Genomic DNA, 22,827 nt, shown 5'->3' with positions numbered 1-22,827 from the left:
GACAATGTTGTCATTCAACAAAACAAAACAAATGTTTTTCAATGTAACTGGGTACAAGTGACATGAAACAATTCAATTTATTTTCAATTATACCTTTGTCACTGATAATGAAGGGTTCCTCTACAAACCTTGTAGCTAATGGCCACATTGAAAGCAATGGAGACAATGGGGCAGAAGAGAGTTAAAACTAGGTGTCTTCTGAAGCCATTCCTATCAACTGTCTCCACACAGAGTGCTCTCCTCAGGCCTGACTTTTGGTCTACAGGAGCCAAAGGGAAAGATGAGAGGAAAACTAATAAAAGTATCTTACCGGGAAACCAGTCCTTCCATTTTCACCAAGAAGACCAGGACTCCCCTTTGGGCCTGGTGAAGCATTCCTACCTGAAGTAGAAACAACACAGGGGGCATGTGACAAAGTCAATGACACCATGGAAATTGCTCAACTTATTCAAAGTGTCCTGCCATTGGAAATCATTAAGATAATGAACACCAATGAAAAAAACCATCCTGGGACATTCATGACATGACTCATTGGAGTCATCTTCTGCCTTTAACTTCCAATTTTTGTGAGGGAATTGATAGGAAGATTGTTCTCATAGCCATGGTTGTAAGGAAAATGTGGCTTTCAATCCCCAATAGTTTATTTCCCATCACTCTTGTTTTCCTTTATTTTTACTCACATGTCCTACAATACTTTCAAGCATTTCTTACCATCATCTTAGCGCCACTGGCATTTCCACTTCTTTCTCTGGGTAATGCCCATCCCATCAGAACCTTCCTTCATGCTTGCATTCATTCATTTTCTCTCAATTCTCCCAGAATGGATAGAACTAGACCAAACCACTACATATTTAGCCTCTCACATCTGTTGCTTCAACATTTAATCACCTTCAAAATTCAAAGATGCCCTCCAAGTTTGTTCAGATGGGAATGCAAAATACATTTTTGTCTTTATGCTTTGGTGTCCTCGAGCAGGATAGGCTGAAGGTAAACTTGTATGTTGGGTTGGTGGTGAAGAAGGCAAATTTGATGCTTGCTTTCATTTCAAAAGAAATAGAACATAAGAGAAGGGATGTGATGATGAGGCTTTATAAAACACTGGTGAGACCTCACTTGGAATACTGCAAGCAGTTTTGTGCTCCATTTAAGAAAGGATGTGCTTGAAAGGGGTCCTTGTGAATGATTCTGGGAATTAAACAATTCTCATATGAGGAGCATTTATCAGCTCTTGGTCTGATTGGTTGTAATTTAGGAGAATGGGGTGGGGGGGGGAAATCTCATTAAAATAGTTCAAGTGTTGAAAGACATGGACCAAGTAGATGGAGAAAGGTTATTTCCCATGGTGGGAGAGCCAGAACGAGAGGGGAAAAAGTTTAGGATTGAAGGAATCCGCTTGGAACAGAGATGTGCAGGATTTTCTAGAGCCAAAGGGTGGTAAATCTGTGAAATTTATTGCCACAGGCAATTGCTGAAGCCAAGTCATTGGGCATATTTATGTCAGCGATTTACAGGTTCCTGATCAGCCAGGGCATCAAAGGTTATGGGGAGAAGGCTGGGCAGTGAGACCTAGTGGGAAAATAGGTCAGCTCATTTTGAAATGGTAGGGCAGACTCGATAGGCTGAATAGCCTATTTCTGCTACTGTGCCTTATAGTCTTAATCTTTTACTCCATTATTACAAGTTTCCTTAACAAAATAGCAGTGATCATAGACATTCTGTTTCCTTCATGTTTCTCTTCTAAAATTGCAATATTTCTTTAATCTTAAACCCTAATGCAAAATCGACTCAATACAGTCTGTCACTTCTAGCTAATGCTTCCAAAGAGGAGAATGGGACTAAGAAATTTGGAAGTCCATCTTTATATTTCAATTTTGCATCAAAGCTTTTCCCATTTGAGAACATTGTGATGCAGAATTGGGTAATTGGGATATATTTTGTTGGAGCCAAAGCACCGTATATAAGCAGCAATCTTGTGTGAAGGTCAAGGTATTTACATTTTAATTTTTAAAAATTTAGACATGCAGCACAGTAACAGGCCATTTCGGCCCATTCCTCCATGTCGCCCAATTAACCTACGCACCTGGGGGAAAACCCATGCAGACTGTAAGGTAAAACATCATGAGATGGGAATGTGTAAGGAGTTACCCTGTACAGGGCTGTAACAAGATGTGAATGCATCCTTGTACTTACAAGATAAGAGAGACATTGATGGATTGAGAGGCAGGAAGCTAGCAGGGAAAGGATAGCAACAGTTTTAGTCATTGGACAAGTAATGATATGATGATGTTCTAAGCATGTATCCAAGGGTATAAAAAATCACCATTTTGCTGATAACGGCAGAATGCATTCTCCGACTAACATTGTTAGTCGCAAGTGTTACAATCCGGTAATAAAGAACAAAGAACCCTGATTTCGACTCAGTCTGGTGTTTGTCTCACTCATTCATGAACAAAGCAGACCTAACAAGACACAGGGAGAATGTGCAAATTCCTTACAGACAGCGGGGGATTCGAACTCCGGTTCTGATCACTGGCACTGTAAAGGCATTGTGCTAACCACTAGGCCAACCATGTCACCCTAACACATGACAAGTATCAATGAATGATTTACCTGGTTTTCCAGGGAGACCTGGTAGACCAGGAGGGCCAGGTTCTGGAACTCCTTTGCACATATCACAGGATTCACCTTTTTCACCTGTAATCATACAATCACCGAGCTGAATTTTACTTCCAAAAGAACAAGTGAATTGGGATTGTGCTGGAGGTTAAAATGCAAAGATCCATTCAGGAACTAAACCCACCCACATCCAGTTTCACTGGAGGCAAGATGAGGAATGGAAAAAAAATTCTTACAGCAAGCAGGTTAGTTATTTATTTTTAAATATTTTTTAAAAATATTCTCGCCTTCATTTGAAAAGTCACTCTATTTCTAAGCCATATTTTTCAAACTCTGGAAACAGCAGCCAAAAGCAGCCGCAAAGACTTTATTCCAATGATGTATCTGCTTCTGCGCCCCTGCTTTTGGGCAGGAATGCAAGAAGGATTTCCTGCATGTTTTACGAAATTGAAAAAGATCACCAATCAATTCACTTCTGAAATTTTACCAACTGCTCCAGCATTCGATACTCCATTGCCCCCCCCCTCCCTCCCCACAAGCATTATCCTCTCAAGTACATTTAATACAATTAAGGCAGTCAGTGGTATCTACCAGGGTGCACACAACAACATTGAGACCTTCCGTGATCATCATCTGACCCCACCTTCCTGTTCTCTGAGACCATTCTACAGCCACTTTCCAACAGGCTTACTGACTCTATAAATTCAACCACATCCACTCAGTTCTTTTTGTGATTAACAATGGAACTTTTTAACCTCATTACATTATGTATTCAACAGTAAGTGAATAGTGAGTGATAAAAATGTAAATGCCGCATGATGGAGTTTCAAATTAGAGATGCATTTCATCACTGTTTGCTGCTCCATCTTACATTGTGCCTAAAATGGCAATAAATACAGCTCGATGCACAGTCCGTACCTTTGGATCCTCTTGGGCCATGCAAGCCGACAATACCCTTTGCTCCTGGAGGTCCTGGAACTCCTGGATCACCCTTTATATGGTGAATTTCACCTGAAAAAGTTTACCCAGAATGTTTCATGCCCTCATGAATTACTGCCACATCCTTTACTGGGAATAATAATTGGGTAATCTCTGATTCTAGTGGATTTGCATTTCTTCTTATTTTTACTAGTACTGTACTTTATCTTTATATTCCCATGCGACTTTGCAATGGTTTAGGGTTTGGATTTTATGTAATCGTATTTTTTTTTTCCTTTTTCTTTTGAAACAATCATGGTAAACAAAATTCTATTACTGTGTTACAGCTGTATCAGTGTTATGCATCCATTTTTTTTTGCATGTATTATTATATAAAAATATTGTAAAAGAGAAAGATGTTTCATGCCATCTACAGAGGGAAGGAAATGTAAACCCATTTCACTTCTTGTCCTCCTCAGCAATGAACTCAGCTTAAATTGTGATCCTTCACCCATACTACCCCTGCCAGAATGTGAGTCAGCTAATCGAGTTTGAGATCTGGAACAGTGCAAGGGAAATTACATAAACAAATCAATTGTCGATACAGATGAACGATCAATTACGCAAAGACTGAAGTTATCGGAACGGAAGGGTTTTGTGAGCAATAGAGGTGGACAGCTTCCCTTGTGTTCCTGGCTCACCCTGAACCGGACTCGAACTGGGGGCCTTTATGGGGGATAAAGGGGAGAAGTCACGAGCTGGCCAGTGAGAGCAGGATCAAACAGAAAAGGTCATGTCATTTACATATACAATTGTAGTTTCACCACAGATACCCAAATGAGAAACGGGAGAGGTTTGCAGGCCATCAAATGTGAGAGGGTGGTAACGTGAGGGAAAGTGTAAACATTGCAGCTGGGAGAAGTGGAGTGAATGAGTGTGCGCCAGGTTCGGTGGATAATAATGTTAATTATACAGTGAAGACAATGCAGTTGGACAACAGGGAAATATTCGGGAACCTGCACCATAGGTGAAGATCGACCAAGAGCAACTGCCCTTCCAGAGATGAAGTAGGAGAAGGAGAGGGCATTAAAAGGCTTTATTAACATTTGTAAATTAACTCAAATCAATTTTATCTTTCAAAACAGAAAGCAGTGTCCCAATTAGCAACACACAATGGCAGAGCCCTGTAAACGTGTTCAAATGAAACAGATAGGAATACAAATATTGTACCTGGTGGGCCCAGAGAACCAAGAGGGCCTGGGGGACCTGGGAGGCCTCGACGACCTGGAGGACCTTGAGAAATCTTCCCAGGGTCACCTTTATTCCCTTTCAGGCCTCTCTGTCCAGGATAACCAGGCTGGCCCGGAGGTCCTCGTCTGGAGATTCCTAAAGAAATTTGGGGATACCCCACATGTTAACTTGAAGCGTTCCCTTTAACATTATACTGCGTTTCCTATCAAGACCATTCACCTCTCCAAAGAAGATGAATAACAGGCATATAATTCCACAACACAGCATGGATTATTTATTCTTCAATGTTAAAATTAAAAATATTTAACTGCCAGACAGAGAAACTTTCTCACCATCTCTCCTGTGAGTTAGAGATGTTTCAATTAAATTAACTCTTTTTTTTGAAGAAAGTTTTTTTTTTAAAAACTGGGACAAACATGAAAATGTTAGCATTCCAGCACCCAGGAGCTGACTACTAATAGAAGTGGACAGAATGATTTCCAGAAGGATGATGAAGGTGATCAGACGTGTCAGGTGGTGAGTGAAAAGTGGTGGGTGTTCAATTTTCTGACCTGCTAAAATATCAAAGACCACATTGCTGTCGGCTCCCATTCACAGGGAATCAGATGCCCTTTCTATCTTAAGTTACAAAGTAATGTCTTTTCATCGAAACAGTCTGGATGAGAAAAATCATTTAAGTTATACATCAATTGCAGCAAATTCAATATAAAATGATGAAAATATATTATGCATCTCAGGGAGGGAAAATAGAGATTAAACATGATTGTGAAAATAAAGTCACATCCCACTGCAGTTAGAAATTTGAAAGCAGATTTGGTCTATTGCTTTAGAACTGAGCCATGTTGATCAGTGAATGGATATACGATCAAGAACATTGCCTTCTTCCACTGTATTTTCTTTTATAAAGTAATTGTCTTATGTTATGGAGACACAAGCGACTACAGATGCTGGAATCTGGAGCAAGAAAAAAAAAACTGCTCAAGAAAGTGAGTGGGCCAGGCACTACTTTTGGAAAGAAAGAAGCAATCGATGTTTTGGTTTAAGGCCCTGCATCAGAACTGCTACAGAGACATTTCATTAAACTCTAGACTTTGCTACTTTGATACAGATTAAAAGTACCAAACAGAAAAATTTTATTCAGAAATGCTCAACTCTGGTTAAGCAACAGAAAATTTTTAAGTGGCGAGAGATTGAAAAGTGATGGTAGTTCAGAGAGACCTGGGTGTCCTGACACAAGAACCACTAAATATGGACATCTTGCAAGTGGACAGTAAGGCAATAAGTTCATTGTCCATGATTGTAAGAGGATTCAGATGCAAAAGTAAAGATGTCTGACTGCAATTGTATAAAGCCCAAGTGAGACTTCACCTGAAGTACTGTTTGCAGGTTTGCTCTGCCAATTGAAGGAAGGATATATTTTCAATCTGGCTCACCAGATTGTTTCATGGGATGGTGTGTTTATCATGAAGAGATAAAGCAGAATGGGTCTCTACTCTTTTAAGTTGAGAAGACACTGTGATTTCAAAAATTTCTTGCAGGATCACTCAGCAGGCCGGGCAGCATCCACGAAGACAGAAACAGTGCGAATGTTTCAATACGAAGTCCGATGGACAGTTTTCAATCTGAACCATTTTTTCAGCTGAATGTGCAACCTTATTTTTCAGCAATTTTGTTTTTTTTTCGTATTTCCAACGTCTGTAGTATGTTGAATTTTAAAATCCTTACAGGGCTTCACAAGATAGGTTCAGTGCCGATGTTTCTTGGAGCAGGGATGTTCAAAATCACAATTCATTCTTCCATACGAGGGAACAGCTATTTAGGACTGAGCTAACAAAAACTTCTTCGCCGAGAAGCTAATCTCTTTTGGAGGTCTCGACTCAAGAGAAGGGTCATGGAATATATCTTAAGGCAGACATTGATCAATTTTTATATATTTCAGAAATCAAGGGATAGTAGTTAGTGCAGGAAGGTGTCACTGAAGTAAAAGATTAGCCATGACGCGGCAGAGAAAACATGAGTGGTCATGTGACTTTCGCTCATCTCTTACTCTATGTTGTCATAAAAATGTGGCAATAATTCTGTGTTTCCTACTAATGTGTTTCTTCTTTCTCATTCCTTTCTACAAAGCAGTTTACACGGCTCCTCCGTGTTTGTTATCGGATTTGTTGTTTAAAGAATATTGCCAGTACTATCAGAAATCAAAAAGCTTTGGTTAGATTCAGTATCCAACTTTACTTGGGAACAAAACACCTTCTCTTACCTGGTCTGCCTGGAAAGCCAAACCAGCCTTTTGCACCTGTAGAGTTGGAAATAAATGAGTCACTGAGCTGCATTCAAAGTTAAGATTGCTGTGATTAAACAGAAAGGAGAAACTTCTCTGAATAGCCAATAATTACATTTGATTAAATTTAATGAACAAAAAAAATAACAGCTTACAAGTGTCCAAAGTCCTCTAAGTTTAGGGAGATGCAGTAGCAGAATCTCACCCTTGCCTCGGTTGCAATTCAAGGCTAGCTCTGGGCATTATTACTCCCTCATTTTCATCTTCAGCCCTGACTTCATCTACTTTGTAACCCTGATATCAGACACGGCAAAGAGCCTCAGTTGCTGCCTTGTGTGTAACTCACTTCTTTGGCTTGGCTTCGCGGACGAAGATTTATGGAGGGGGTAAAAAGTCCACGTCAGCTGCAGGCTCGTTTGTGGCTGACAAGTCCGATGCGGGACAGGCAGACACGATTGCAGCGGTTGCAAGGGAAAATTGGTTGGTTGGGGTTGGGTGTTGGGTTTTTCCTCCTTTGCCTTTTGTCAGTGAGGTGGGCTCTGCGGTCTTCTTCAAAGGAGGTTGCTGCCCGCCAAACTGTGAGGCGCCAAGATGCACGGTTTGAGGCGTTATCAGCCCACTGGCGGTGGTCAATGTGGCAGGCACCAAGAGATTTACTATATTACTATATTACTATACTACCTGGTTATTCTCTAATTTTTTTTTTGCCCTCTTTAGCAATGACCTCTTCAGTCCCCAATCCCACTATAACTTGAAAGGCGGGAAAATGGCATCTTTCCAAATTACAGACTCACATTCCACCTTTAAGTAATCCCTATGCCATAGGTGGTCTGTGATTAGTATGGTCACCAACGAGCCTGCAGCAGACGTGGACATACCCCTCCATAAATCTTCGTCCATGAAGCCAAGCCAAAGAAAGAAAAGAAAAAGCTTAAAGTGGTAGGTGGGTGGAAAAAAAAAGTTTGAAAACAACTGTTTTAATTTTATCTAATTGACTTTTTTGTGCACGGTTTCATAACTCCAAAGGCCAATGACAATTTTTCTCAAGCAAAATATCTCAGTAACAATTGGGTCCAGAGCAGTGATTCTCAACCTTCCATTCCCACTACATAGTACCTCAAGCAATCCCTTACTAATCAGAAGGCACTTATAGCATAGGGATTACTTAACGTGGAATGTGAGATTTAAAAAAAAGGATGCTCACCCCTCATCTAAAGGAAGAAATCAACTGAATGTGAAAACTCCCACATGTTTCTCTCAGAGCATCCCTCAAACCTGCATCTTCTACAATCTAGCATGACACAAGCAGTAGAAGAATGGAAACCATTAATAATCATCACCTTGTAACCCTGGTTGCCCCTTCGGTCCTAGAGATCCTGGATCCCCTCGCTCCCCCTTCACACAATGCTCATGATCTCCTTCTTCTTGCTGCACAAATATAAAGGCAATAGGTCACCATAATATTACGCAGCGAAATTACATTGGATGTAAAGATGGGAGCAGATTTCTATCAGAGTTAGAATGCCTTCCTGAGATAAAGCCAGCAGATAAGATCAAGATGATGTTCAGGAGGTACCTGCTGCCCTTTCAGGCACCCGACACAGCATTTTAATGCCCCTTACCAACAATATGAATACAAAATATAAAATGCCTGGCCAATTGAAACATTTCCCATGATTTGTGCTGGGCCATTGTGATTTATAGGAGTTATTGCATATTTTGGAGGTGTTTGGTGTGGGGTGGTGGAAATTGCAAGGTTGCATTCTGGAAATGTAATCTTTTGTGTCTTCTAGTCATCTAGTCCAGCAGTCGGCTTGCTCTTATTCAATGTAATGGCCACAGGAATATTGCTGACCTGACAATGTGGGAGTCCCAAACAAGGGTCATAGTTTAAGGAACACAGGTAAACCATTCAGGGCTGAGATGAGGAGAAACCTTTTCCACCCAGAGAATTATGAATGTGGAATTCCCTGTCACAGAAAGTTGTCGAGGCCTGTTCATTAGAGATATTCAAAAAGGAAGCTGGATGTTGCTCTATTGGCTAAAGGGATCAAGGGGTGTGGCGAGAAAGCAGGAATAGGGTACTAAAATCATATGATTGGCCAAGATTGGTGGAGCAGACTCGAAGGGCTGAATGGCCTTATCTTACTCCTACTGTCCATATTTTGACAGTGATGGCGATGCCTCTGGGGAGTTGATCTAAAAACTATGTTTTGGACTGGAAGGTTCAACCCTGCCTCAGATCTTACAGGAGGATGCTTAAGGATGGACAATATTTATATGCATCTAACAAACATTCAAAACCACCACACAGCACCTGAATTAATATCATTTGTCTAAAATCTGCTCTAAATTTGTCCTCCTTGCAAGTTGCTAACTATTTCTAATCACAAAATGTCAATTCTCAAATAGTTCCTCTTTAGCAAAGTGACAGAACTGTCGTACTGAAAGTTTTTGGTTTACTTTGTTAATGCTAACCCATCACTTTGTGTATTCCCTGCATTGACACATGCTTTATTCACAATGACACAAATGCCTGGATCAAGAGAAACTGATGGGATCTGTGATGAACAAGCTTGCAAAGCACCTCTCAGTCACACTGACTGCATCTGATGCTCCCTCAGTCCCTTCGATCAATGGTTGAGTTGTTTAAGTCCATTGAACATAACTATTTTGTGTCCTGTCAAATCCAAATCAGAACACTTCGTCTCAAACTAAATTTGACCAATATTTGAAATTCAGGAAACATTAAAGGCTATCAGCTCATCTTATTTGAGCTCGAATGTGAAAAATCTATCCCTCCACTGAAGATATCAGAGAACAGCAGAGGGATTTCATACAAGGGCTAATGTCACAGCGTGGCAACCTGTGATATGTGCATTATGATTTAAAACAAAACTTTCCTTCAAAGTTCTCCAAAAAAGTAGTTGGCCAGGAAACATTTTCAGCATTCCGTGTATTGTTCTGTAGCAACTTTGGAATTTCTTTTGTTTTCTGGTCTCAATTTGGAGGAAGCAGTGCAAATTCATTCCATTTCTGAAATTAATGTATAATACTATCCCACAAGATTTTAAATCAAAAGTGGTACTCACTGGACCAGGAGGCCCTGGGAAACCAATTTCTCCTTTCTGTCCCTGCAGTGAAATAATATTGAGTATTAATATTATCATTTGGATGATTATTAAGATGAAAATTAATGAACAGTTAATTAGTTACAAAGTACAGAACTTACTGGCCTTCCAGGTCTTCCAGGAAACCCTCTGAAACCTTGATCACCTTTCAATCCCTGAGGCACAGAAAATACAACATCAGAATTCACAAGAGGGTCATTTCCTTCTTGGTCAGCTAATAGATAGTGTAAACCTGACCTTTATGTGTTGTCGTGATTACGTTGTGTGGTAGTGAAAATAAATACACTGTGAAATTGCTGGATTTTTAAATACTAAAGCCAAACTGGTCTTCAAAGAGTCTGAAGAGATGAAGGTTTTAACTTTACTGTGAATGAAAGAGGGACCAACCTGTGGCCCCTGCAGTCCAGTTGCTCCATCTTTACCTGGTTTTCCCTGTAAATAAATTAAACAAAAATTGAATTAAGTCCGTCTGCAATTCTCTGATTTACAAGAGAGATTTTTTAAAAAAAAAGCATTTGTGGATTGCAAGTTACAAAGATTTGGTTTCAACAATCTCACAGTAATAATAAAAACTACTGCAAGCCATGAGGTGAACACTGTACGTAGAACAAAGCAACATTATTCAGCTGGGCTAGGTTTTGAACATGACTCAAAATGAAATAACATTTTAATTGAAAACCTCTGCAAGAAAATTAGAGGGTTATGGTATGTGGTAGGGAAGGTTTAGGATTTGTATAGGTCAGCACAACAGCGTGAGTTGAAGGGCCTGTTCTGCGCTGTAGCGTTCTAACATAGAACGTTCTAATCAACTTTAATTTTAGAATAACAGGAAACAATTAGCAGGTCATGTGGATTGGCAGCTTCATTGGCAACTGCAAATTACCCCTAGTCTTGGTGGATGCTGGGAAAAGTGGTTGGGGAAGATGTGCATGCTTTATTGGGCATGTGTGAGAGAACAGGTTACTGATGACCAGGCAGAGATCACATCATGTTTGTTTTATTGAGCTAATAGTGTCTGCCAAATGAGGAGTGTATAATATTACATGTTAAGAGCTAGTTGGTAGAGCCATTTCAAAATTGACAATAACAGTTAAATTGGGTTCAGAAGGATGAGATCAGTGTTCAGTGATGCCCTGTGTCAGAGGCATCTCATTTGTTTCAGGGTGATTTTTGTCAGTACTCCACCCATGGTTCAAGCCTCACATTGAGGTTAGGGCTCATGAGAAAGATCCACTGATCTGATCCAGGTAGGGGTGGGTAGGTGGGAATTGTGGGAAATGTTTCCGGAATGGGGGCGGTCTGGCTCTGTAAATCGACGCAGGAGCCAGTACACCAGGTGTCACATGGGGAATGCTCCAGGGCACGTCACTAAGGCCAGCAGCAGAGTGTAGCCTGGTGGCCAGCAAGTGCATGTGGTCTTTTTTCATATGGGAGTCCAGAACATTACAGCTTCTCAGTGAGCAAATCAGTATGCAATTGGCAACATTTAGTAGCAGAAAGTGCAGCCATTTCACAGCTCCAGTGACTTGTCTCTCACGGCCAGTAGTATCTATACCACTAGATGGGTATTACGGATTTCCTCCCCCCACCCCCCCACCACATCCCAAAGTCACATGGATTGGCAGGTTCATTTGGCTATTGCAAATTACCCCTAGTCAAGGTGGATCCTGGGAAATATGGTTGGGGCAGATGTGCATGCTTTATTGGGTCAGGTTACTGTGACCAGGCAGAGAAATGGCATCATTGGATTGCTCCTAGTGTAGACCCAATGAGCCAGTTTGCCTCCTTCGATGCCATAAGGCAACAAGAAATAAAAATAATCGGCCAATGTGAATTTCTGAATGAATCACATTCAAAATGGATCAGATGAGTTCTTGAGAGAGAATGATCTGCTGTGCTATTGGGAAAGCCTGCATTTCTGGTGCAGAGTAAAATCCTAGTGAGATGTTTAAATTGTTCTGACAACCCATCTTTCCTTTGGTTGCCTCAACAATCCAACGGTATCAAATATGGAAGGGCAAGGTGTTTGGTAATGAGTGCAGAGTTCTTCATCAAAAGGAATTAGATCCATTTCTGGAAATCATGTCCTACCGTTGCCCCTGTATCTCCTTGATTTCCTTTATCTCCCTTCCATCCTGGTACTATGGCACCCTATATCATAGAGAAGGAAGACTCCTATTATTGTTCAACAGTGGAAGTGCCATTAACAGTCAATCGCCTAAAAATAAAAAATTTAAAAAAAAACAAAAAAAAAAACAGTCAATCGCCTTTGAGAGCCACAACCTAACCCTCACAAATAAAAATACTTTGTTGTTTACTCCTACAAGATCTATAAGCTGAAATAAATAACTAAATGATATAAGCATTAATGAGTGGTCAATAAATTTAGCAATCACATCTATGATACCAAAAAGAATTAAATAATAAGGAGTTACTTTATGACTGTTTTTAAATTGTTTTATTCAATCATGAAAATTGTTTTGAACATTCTTTCCACAATTGGTTAGTTTGTGTAGATATTCTTTGGGTACTATCTCCATGTCACGATCTGTTGAATTAGAGCAGTCCCTCTAGCTCCATACCACCGAGCATCTTACATACCATCTTGGCTGCAGCAAGGAAGAATTTTGGTGCATCTGCACACTCCACAGTTGGCATCAGATAACATCTTTACAGCGCCGGCAATCGGGACTGGGGTTCGAATCCCTTACTGGGGAATTTGTTCGCTCTTCCCATGTCTGCATGGGTTTTCTCTGGGGGCTCCGGTTTCCTCCCACCATTTGAATCGTATTGGGGGTGTAGATTAATGGGGTGTAAGTTGGTCAGCACTGACTTGGGGGCAGAAATGGCCACAAGTCTAAATTAAATATGATGATCAACTCACATTGACAAAGACATCACGATGCAAATGGTGGTACCAAAGAATAAAGAGCAAATGGGTAACAAGATTAAAGATTTGGCAATGCTGATGAGGAAGTGAGATCACTTCCTTATTAATATTTTTAATTTACCATCCTACCATTCTGAGTTCCACTAGTTACATCACTCTGGAAGAGTGTAAAGGAATGACCATCACAGCATTTCAGTTAGTGGTGGCTGGCAGGCAACCTTTTTAACTTCATCCAACAACTTCCTCTGTGAACCATCTCCTGGGAATAGTGCCTTCTAAATTGTAGAAAGGCAAATTTTGTGGAAATGAGAAAGGATTTCCTGCCAACTATATATTAAAAAAATTATGATTTCAGGGCATGACCCCCCCCCTTAATATTCTGCGGCCCCCATTTAGAATGGCTGGTCTAAACTGCTGGTGTTTCTGCCCTGGTTTGGGTATGCCAGAGCAGTCAGGGATTTAAGACATGCCTGCCTTAATGCAGGAGTCTGCTCTCTATATTAAGGTTTAAAAAAAAATAATTCAAAGACGCTACATATACCAGTGAAGTCATCAGACTATGATCCCTCAGTGTTATCTTCAGGATTGAACTTCCAGGAATCTGTAATATTCAGGATTAGAGTGTAATGCTTTGAAGTAGAACTTTAAAGAATCATATTGATCAGGAGGCTATCTCCAAGGAATCTGTAACCTTCAGGAGTGAAGTCCCGAGGAGTTTGAGAATCAAGTTTATTTTTGCTATTGTTTCCGAAGTAAAACATCGGATTGGATAGGGCAGGCTGGTCATGGTCAGACTCGTGTCTATACGTGTTGCTACAATCCAGAATCATGGAGAGTTGCAAAGCTTCACTTGTTCTCACATTGGCGAGGTTCCTATCAGATGAAAGACATCTCTCTGCTGTTAAGATTTTGAGTCAGAAATGGGGCAGCACAGTTGGTGAGTTAGTTAGCGCAACTGCCATCACAGTGTTGGTGATTGGGACCAGGGTTCGAATCCCGCCCTGTCTGTAAGGAGTTGGCACTTTCTCCCCATGTCTGCGTGGGTTTTCCCCAGGGACTCTGGTTTCCTCCCACCCTTCAAAAAAAATGTACTGGAGTTGTTGGTGTAATTGGGCGGCATGGGCTTGAAAGGGCTTGTTACAGGGCTGTATGTCTAAAATTTAAAACTTTAAACAAAAATCCTTTTGCAGTAGCATACCATACACTGACAGCAGAGCTGGGAACATTTTGAACAATTGTGTTGATATGCACTTCAGATTTAAACAAAATACTTCTGACTTGTTAGTTGAATTGATTGCTATGTTTTCACTGTGACAGGAGGAGGATAGCTGAGTTGAGCTCCAGTTAGTGTGCTGCTGAGTTAGTGGCTGTAACCATGGACCATTCAGCAACTGGTTGGTTTTGTGAAATAATCACAAATTCTACTCACAGGTAAACCTGGGGAGCCAGGAAATCCCGGGTCCCCCGGGGGTCCAGGGCTGCCCTGTTGAAGAAAGTGGATTGACCATAAATGTGCTGATATCAAATTAATTCTGCATACAGATGAATACCTTTCTTTCACACAGTTAAATCAGCTTCCACCAATGAACTAGAACACAAATTAACCAATACAAAAATGATAGCATGCAAAATGGAACAAGGTAAAGAAAGAGAGGCAATGGAAGAACTTAATATATTTCAGGAAAATCTGTGTCATCACTTCCTGTACTGTTAGGAACCAGAAAAAGACTAATATAAACACATGCAAGCTTACTGTCTCTATGTTGTCTATGCTGGAGATTCCTGCCACTGAAGCACTCTCAGATTTTGGCTCTCACCTCAGAATCAGAAAATGGGTGCAGGACTAACCCGTTCAGCCAGCACCACCAATCAATACCATGATAGTTGACCACACAGTCACCTATTCCTGCTTTCTCTCCATACTCCTTGATCCATTTTGCCATGAAGGACCACATCCATTTCCCAAGAAGTGACTCAGCCTCAACTTCTTTTTAAGAATTCCTGACATTTTGGAAGAAGACATTCTTCTTCCAAATTAACCAGGTATCTCCTCAATCTGAAACTATTTCTGTCATTTTGGAAGAAGACATTCTTCCTCCAAATTAACCAAGTATCTCCTCAATCTGAAACTATTTCTGTCATTTTGGAAGAAGACATTCTTCCTCCAAATTAACCAGGCATCTCCTCAATCTGAAACTATTTCCCTTAAAACTTGATTCTGTCATGAGGAGTAACATCCGCTGCGCACCATTCCTGTCACTGTCAGTTAAAATATCACTTTACAATAAGATCAGCACTCATTCTTCTGATCTCTGTTGAGTACAAGCCAAAGTGAACTGACTGCATAAGTTCTAGACCCACAGACTCATTGCCTTTGACCGACTAATATCAGCATTTTAGTAAGATAGGAGGAAGAATCATTTCAGCTGTTTGGATAAGCCAGTCACCTAGGTAAGACAAGACATATTCAGTGTAAATGAAAAATGTGACCTACCTTCTCCCCTTTCTCTGTAATGGTTGGCCCACGCTCTTGACGGTAAACAGGACCAGGAAGACCTTTCACACCCTGTTTCGAACATTGGCATCAATTTATCAAATGCAGTCAAAAACTGGGAGGATGCTTAGTAAGGAAATATCCAAATATTAGCAATTAATTTAGAATTATTCAAGAGTTGTCAGAAAAGGTATCACAGGTACAGAATCAATTATATGGTTCTTTAAAGTACTCTCATTCATGAGGATGTTACTGGGGCTGGAGGGCTTAACAGAAGGTAAGGCTGGATAGGCTGGGACATTTACCCCAAGCACAAGAGGCTGAGGGGATCTTCATATAGGTTGACATAATCATGTGGGCATAAATAAGGTGAATGATGAGTTTTTCAGCCAGGATAGGGGAGTATTAGACAAAAGGGTTAGGTTTAAGGGAAGGGTGGGAAAGATTTAAAAGGAACCTGAGGGGCTCTTTTCACAACACAGAATGTGTTGGGGAAATGGAACGTTGCCAGAGGAAGTGGAAGAGACATGTGGAATTATGATTTTGAGAAGACATTTAGATGAATAAATGAATAGAAAAGGGGCATGGGGAAAATGCATACACATGAGACTAGTTCAGGTAGACAACTTGGCTGGCATGAGTTAGTTTGAGTTTCTACTTCCATGCTGTACAACTCTGGGACTCCACTTGTGCAATTTGTGTTAACGTCTGTTTAAATATGCTTGATATCAGCTCAACTGTTGATCAGAGATGACTATTACCTTGTCCCCTTTGGAACCCACGAAGAACAAACCCATGTTGCCCTGCATGAAGAAGAGTCAAAGCAGACTTTTTATTTCTTTTCAAGAGCTTTGAAAATAATTTATGATACAGCAGTGAAACAAACTGAACCAGTTCCAAAAAATATCTTACCTTTTGACCTGGACAGCCAGGTGGTCCTGTTAGTCCCTAAAGGAAAATAAAGTGATGAGTGCAGAGTCTAAGGAGACAGGAAGGGTTTAAGGCCACAAGAACCTATGAGCTATACAAATCGACAACACCATTGGGGGTGTGTGTGCGCGGGTGTGTGTGTGCACCTGCAAAAATGGATTCATTTGCAGGAGTTTCACAGATGCTAGGAGTTTGGATTTATTCAAAGAACGTTGTGATCTATTCTGTTATATCACATTATCTTGAACATAGTTTCTCCAGAGATGTGAATGCTCACATTTTTATTTATTTCTCATGATACAGAGGCCATTCAGCTCAAATGGCTACAGAACATAGCCCTCGGCCCCATTTCCTCAGTGACATCCCAGTTACGCAATCACTCTCAAACACTCAGGAACAATTCCCTGATTCTTCTGCCATCACCAGGGAGGAGATCACTGTAGCCATTAACCATCTTTGGGATGTGGGAAGAAACCAGAACAAACCCAGCAGAAATCAATGCAGATAGACTGTGACAGTACAGATCTATCACCAATGTACATACAGTATCTAGACTGTGCTTACAGCGATTGGCTGCGAGCTAAGCTACGCCTACTGTCTGGGCCTTAAAGGGTTGTGTCCCTAGCCTGGTCGGATCATTCCGGACTGGTCGGCCACCTGTGAAGAGCTCCTGTCTTTTGCTAATAAAAGCCTTGGTTTGGATCAACAAGTCTCTGATTCTTTCGACGAGCTCTACACCGAGGAAGAATGTGCAAATTCAATACAGACAACACCCAAGGTCAGGATCGAACCCTGGTTCACTGGAGATATGAGGAAGATATGAAGAAGCAGCATTGAATGTTTGTCACCACACTATCCTGTGCACCGTTAGATCTGGAATACCCATGATTATAACCTATTTTTTTGAGTTATATATACTCCATTTTAATTTGTCACTGCTTTACAACCAATAATCAATTTTTAATATCCAATGGATCAAGATATTTTCTTGTAGAAACTATTTTCATTGTAATGTACTCGCTTTCTCATTTCATACTTCAAATCATTTGCCTTCACTTAGGATGTCATGATAAAAATGAATACAAGGATGTTAAACCTTTTCATCAGCCAAATTAGACTTTACTCTCTGATGAAGACTCGCAGACCCCAAACATTAATTATTTCTTTCTTCTGATATTGTCTCCTCTCCTGTTTTGTCATTATTTTCTGTTATTTCAGATTTCCAGCATCTGTGATATTTTTACCCCTTTACATTGCTTGAACCTACAGTGATCTCTCTCTCTCTCTCTTTCCTGAAACTTTTGGCAACTGCAATGTGAGCCAACTTTTCACATGTTCTTTGACTGACTGATAGCAAGGTGCTGAATTTGCAGTGGATGTTCTGCTCTTGTGATGAGACAGAAACCACATTCACATTGTCCCCAACTGCTCATTTCGGTCAGCGTCACAACTCAGAAAGTTACACCCAGTCCTGAATATCCATGTATGTAAAAGGTCTCTGAGACAGTGGCATAAACTTAGTGCTCAACCCTACTGTCTCTGTCAGATAGTTCCTCCTGCAAATGCTCAATTACCCTATGGGTTACCAATGTTTGTAGATACTGGTGTACAATTAATCTAACCCATTTTCAACCTGAAAGTAAAAGAGGTGTAATTCTTTTTTTCATTTTCCTTGTAATCAATGGACCTGGTCTACTCTTGTCCTACAGCATCCTGGTTGGCGTATCAGGGAAATGCAGAATTCATTAGTTTCATTCAGGCAAGTTGATGGAGATGTAGGATCTACCAACCATGGGCTAATTCCCTGAGCTTCGATCATTTGCAGTGTAATCTGTCGGATACATGGATGTTTTTACTGTTATTTTCCTGTCAGGTAAAACAGATCAACTTTTTACTGCATCTCTTAGCCACATTGTGAATTCCAAAATCTAATCGGGGTTCGGGGGGGGGGGGGGGGGGCAGAGCAAACTGAGACAGAGTTATTCCATGTAGGAGAATGGTTCTCATTGCCACTCTGCCATCAGAGATGCTTGTACCAATCCAAGATCGCCTCGCAAGTTAATAGGACAGTGATAACCTTCATTAATCCCGGTATTGAGTTCAGGAGCCATGAGTTAATGTTGCAGCTTTACAAAACTCTGGTTAAACCATTCTCGGGAGTATTGCATTCAGTTCATTGCAGGAAGGATGTAGATACGCAAATGCTTTAGGGAGGGTGCAGAGGAGATCTACCAGGATGTTGCCTGGATTGGAAGTAATGTCTGATGAAGCAAAGTTGACAGAGCAAGTGCTTTTGTCATTGGAGTGGCAAAGGAGGAGAGGTGACATAATAGAGGTATTTCAGATTAGGAGGGGCATAGATAGGGTAGATAGCACCTGTCCCCCGGAGTGACAATAGTAAATACTAGAGGACACTGGTTTCTGGCAAGTGGAGGAAAGTTTAGAGGAGAGATCAGAGGCAAGTTATTTTACTCAGAGAGCAGCGGGTGCCTGGAAGACATTGCCGGGGTTGTAGTGAAGGCTGGCATAATACGAACATGAATGTCAGAAAAATAGAGGTAGGGAAGGATTAAATTATAGTGAATTAGGTTTACATAGATCAGCACAAAGAACATGGGCCGAAGGACATGTGCTGTGCAGTAACACTCTACAATCATCAGATCTTTAAATGTGGAGAGTACTCACCAGCAGACCTGGAGGTCCAATAGGCCCTGGCAATCCAGACTTTCCTTGACCACCCTGCAATTAAATAATGAATAAACTTAGTATGTTGTTTTGCTAAACATCATTTTTTAATTAAAAGACTATTTTTGGATGGTAGCTGTAAACTATATAGTACATGTACAAGGCATAAATCAGGAGAACGAGAAAATACTTTTCACTTGCCTGCATGGGTGCAGTTCCAACAATACAATGAATATATATTAGAACACTAATATTGACTGGCCTCCAAGGTTCTGGCCTACTGATTCTGAGAAATAAGTTCTAATCCACACTATAGTAGATGGGGCATTTAAATTTAAGTCAATGAATCTGGATCTTATGAAAACCCTGCTCTCATTTATGCTAACCTAGAAACTACCATTTGGGTGTAAAATAAGCCACGGGGAAGGGAATTTGGCACCCTTGCTTGGTTTGGCCTTCATGAGACTCCAGGCCCACCAATATGGTTGAATCTTAGCTGCTCCCTCAGTTTAGCTGAGGGATGGACAATAAATGCCAGCAACATCAACTTCCCAGCAATGAATACGTTGCTATATTGACGCAGAGTTAGCATAGAGGTTATCTCAACGCTGTTACGTTAGCAAACAGGACCAGGGTTCGAATCCCGCGCTGACTTTAAGGAGTTTGTACGTTCTGTTTCTTTTTTCCTGGGGGCTCCTACTTTTAAATACGTACCAGGGTGTGATAGTACAGGTCTATCACCAATGTACATAGTGTATATAGTTACTGTACCTAGACTGTGCTTACAGCGATTGGCTGAGAGCTAAGCCACTCCTATTGTCTGGGCCTTAAAGGGTTGTGTCCCTAGCCAGGTCGGATCATTCCGGACTGGTCGGCCACCTGTGAAGAGCTCCGGTCTTTTGCTAATAAAAGCCTTGGTTTGGATCAACAAGTCTTTGGTTCTTTCGACGAGCTCTACACAGGGTTTGTAGTTAATTGAGCAGCACTGGCTCGTGGGCTGAAAGGGCCTGTTACCCTGCTGTTTGACAAAATTTAAAAAAATTTAATTTGAATTTATATCAAAAAGAATCAAGCTTGACTCCATCCCAGACAGTGTCTGCTTGATTGGTTCCCACTCTCTCCCTCCACTATCAGTGCAGTGTGACCCATAGTATATAGATCAGGAACTTCTATCATCTTTCCCAGTCACACACAATCCATGAAGTTGACTCTTCACCCTTGTCGTCATCATCAGGTCTAAATGGGGCGGCACGGTTGGCGTGGTGGTTAGCAGGGCTGGGGATCCCCATGCTGTTGTAAGGAGTTTGTACATTCTCCCCATGTCTGTGTGGATTTTCACCGGGGACTCTGGTTTTCTCCCACTGTTCAAAACGTAACAGGGGTGTAGTTTAATTGGATGTAAATTGGGCGGCCTGAACTTGTGGTCCGAAATGGCCTGTTACCATGCCATGTCTAAATTAAATTTAAAATGTCAAATATTTAAATCCTGGAACTTTCCCTCAATTAATGCTGAGGCAGTACTTTGGGGACCATTGGTCTAAATTGGTCAAAACAATTGGCTTTTTGAGATTCAACAATGGCACAAATAATATGCAAATTGCAATAACACATTACTTCCAATAAAAAGCAATCTAATTTATATTTATAAGTGTAAAACTATTTTCCATCCATCCTGAAAATTAATGTCCTGCCCATTGCAAGATCCCATGATTTCTAGTAAGTTAATCTTCCCTGAAGCAGAGCCAATCCTATGTGGCACTGGGCCTTGCACAACATTATGCCTCTACATGACCCATCTGAAACACATCAGAAAAGACTTTGACATCCATCTGAAGCAAGCTACTTTTAATTACTTTGCATTGAACAAATATAATTAAAAACAACAATAATGAAAAAAATAAAAACAGGAGCATTTTAAACAATTAAATTCACTTCATCAAAATTAGGCAAATCAAAAACATGTAATGTATATAATCCTTAGCCTAACTATTGAAGCTGTGGCTGCTTCTGGGCCAGATCCAACAAGGTACAGGTTGAGTGGGTACTTTCCCCAACAAAGTGCTGAGGAACTGTGACAAGTTTGCTCTTCGCTGCAGGACAGCGCCAGTAATCCAACGTCAGGTACGTTTTCCGGAAATATTGACTGAGAATGACCGACAGGTTTAGAACATCCCAGCTTGAGCCAGCATCCCAAGCTTGGTGATAGATAACTAGATAAATAACAGCAGTTCAATGTCTTCTTCCATGATCTAACCCATTCTCTTCTGTGATAACAGGACCAGTGCAAAAATATGCCAATTCCAAATTCAAGAAATAAAATACTATCCCAAACTTCTAAAATTATGATTTATTTATGGACATCCAGGGCTGGTGTTCATGTCAATATCATAAAAATGTGACATTAATTGGATCCTGGAGGATAGTAATCTTCTCTTTGGTGCAATAGTAGTAATTTACATGGATGTCACGAATCCAGTTATTTTCTCTTCTCTGACGGAAAGCCTCCCAAGTAAAAGGAACTGTTTTAGATTTTGATGAGACTTGTGGCAGTAGTGTTGCAAATTGAGATTTAGTGGAACTCAGGAAATGTCTTTGAGTTTGCCAACTGCAATATTAATGAACTAAAAACACCAAGTGATGCGTCATTACAATCAGGTGCAGAAGCTACCAGGAAGTAAGAGGAGAAAATCTGTATTGCATTTACAGTTGGATTTTATGAACAATCAATCAAAAGCCACCGGGCCTACTTCAAATCTATTACATCTATCTATATTGTCATTTTTCAAAAATCTCACTTATTTGATTTATCAAAAACCCCCGATGTCAATTGAAAACAGTTGGCTAAATGCTCTTACTGGGATTCCTCGACGTCCCGGAGTTCCACGTTGGCCTTTCTCTCCTGGAGGTAGCAGAATCCTTTGAGCTGGTTCACCCTTAAGCAAAGCAGATGTTGCACAATTAAAATACTAATGGCATTGAACTTCCTTTACTTTATACAGTTATGTTAAGCAAAATCTAATCGGATGAATAAATGGAAGCAATACATGATAAAAAGCATGAATTCCACCCTATACATTGCATAATTTATGATCATCAATTATATATATCTTTAAATCATTTAATTATAATTACATGTAAAATTGTGCATTTCACCCCACGGGAACAACAGCACACAACACATACTTCACAAAATATGTAGTCCAGTTGGTGACAGGAACTTTCAAACGCAAGAGCATTTGGTCAATATATCCACTTTTCCTTCATTGTTACACTGCATTAACAATCCTAAATATCAATCTGTATGTGAAAATTGAGTAAAGATTATTTTCTGCATAAATATTCATCGATGCCCCGATTTCAAACAGTGTGAACCTTCTTCCTCATTTCTGTTCTGTGCACTCATTTTTGATGTGTATGAACATTCATCATCATTTCAATTCAGGCTAGAAATAACTGACCATATTAAAATAAATTGCTCAAAAGTAAAATTAATAGAATATTCCAGACTTTTTATTTTTATTTTTAACATAGCCCTGTCTTTAGGTTCATAAAGGTACATCAAAGGGAAGAATTAGCATTCCATTATGAAGAAAAACATCTACATACTTCAATTCTCCATCTCACTCCCTCC

At 40.4% G+C, this 22,827-nt stretch overlaps 1 protein-coding gene across 1 annotated transcript in view; it reads right to left on the bottom strand.

Annotated features, from left to right (window-relative positions):
- Positions 1-22,827, bottom strand: part of LOC138743606 (collagen alpha-5(IV) chain-like) — a 138,334-nt gene that overhangs the window by 61,971 nt on the left and 53,536 nt on the right. Inside the window, exons 9-24 of the mRNA XM_069899121.1 lie at positions 22,052-22,129; positions 19,197-19,250; positions 16,494-16,529; positions 16,343-16,384; positions 15,582-15,653; positions 14,517-14,570; positions 12,289-12,348; positions 10,585-10,629; positions 10,299-10,352; positions 10,159-10,200; positions 8,407-8,494; positions 7,046-7,081; positions 4,765-4,920; positions 3,535-3,627; positions 2,611-2,694; positions 311-381 (exon numbers count right to left, since the gene is read on the bottom strand). Of these exons, the coding sequence (XP_069755222.1) occupies positions 311-381; positions 2,611-2,694; positions 3,535-3,627; positions 4,765-4,920; positions 7,046-7,081; positions 8,407-8,494; positions 10,159-10,200; positions 10,299-10,352; positions 10,585-10,629; positions 12,289-12,348; positions 14,517-14,570; positions 15,582-15,653; positions 16,343-16,384; positions 16,494-16,529; positions 19,197-19,250; positions 22,052-22,129 (1,065 nt within the window). The remainder of the gene's footprint in view (positions 1-310; positions 382-2,610; positions 2,695-3,534; positions 3,628-4,764; positions 4,921-7,045; positions 7,082-8,406; positions 8,495-10,158; positions 10,201-10,298; positions 10,353-10,584; positions 10,630-12,288; positions 12,349-14,516; positions 14,571-15,581; positions 15,654-16,342; positions 16,385-16,493; positions 16,530-19,196; positions 19,251-22,051; positions 22,130-22,827) is intronic.

The sequence above is a fragment of the Narcine bancroftii genome, chromosome 9 (genome assembly GCF_036971445.1).
Source record: "Narcine bancroftii isolate sNarBan1 chromosome 9, sNarBan1.hap1, whole genome shotgun sequence".
In the NCBI taxonomy this organism is placed as follows: Eukaryota; Metazoa; Chordata; class Chondrichthyes; order Torpediniformes; family Narcinidae; genus Narcine; species Narcine bancroftii.
Note: the sequence above shows the minus strand (reverse complement) of the source record. Positions and strands in the feature narration are given on the sequence as shown.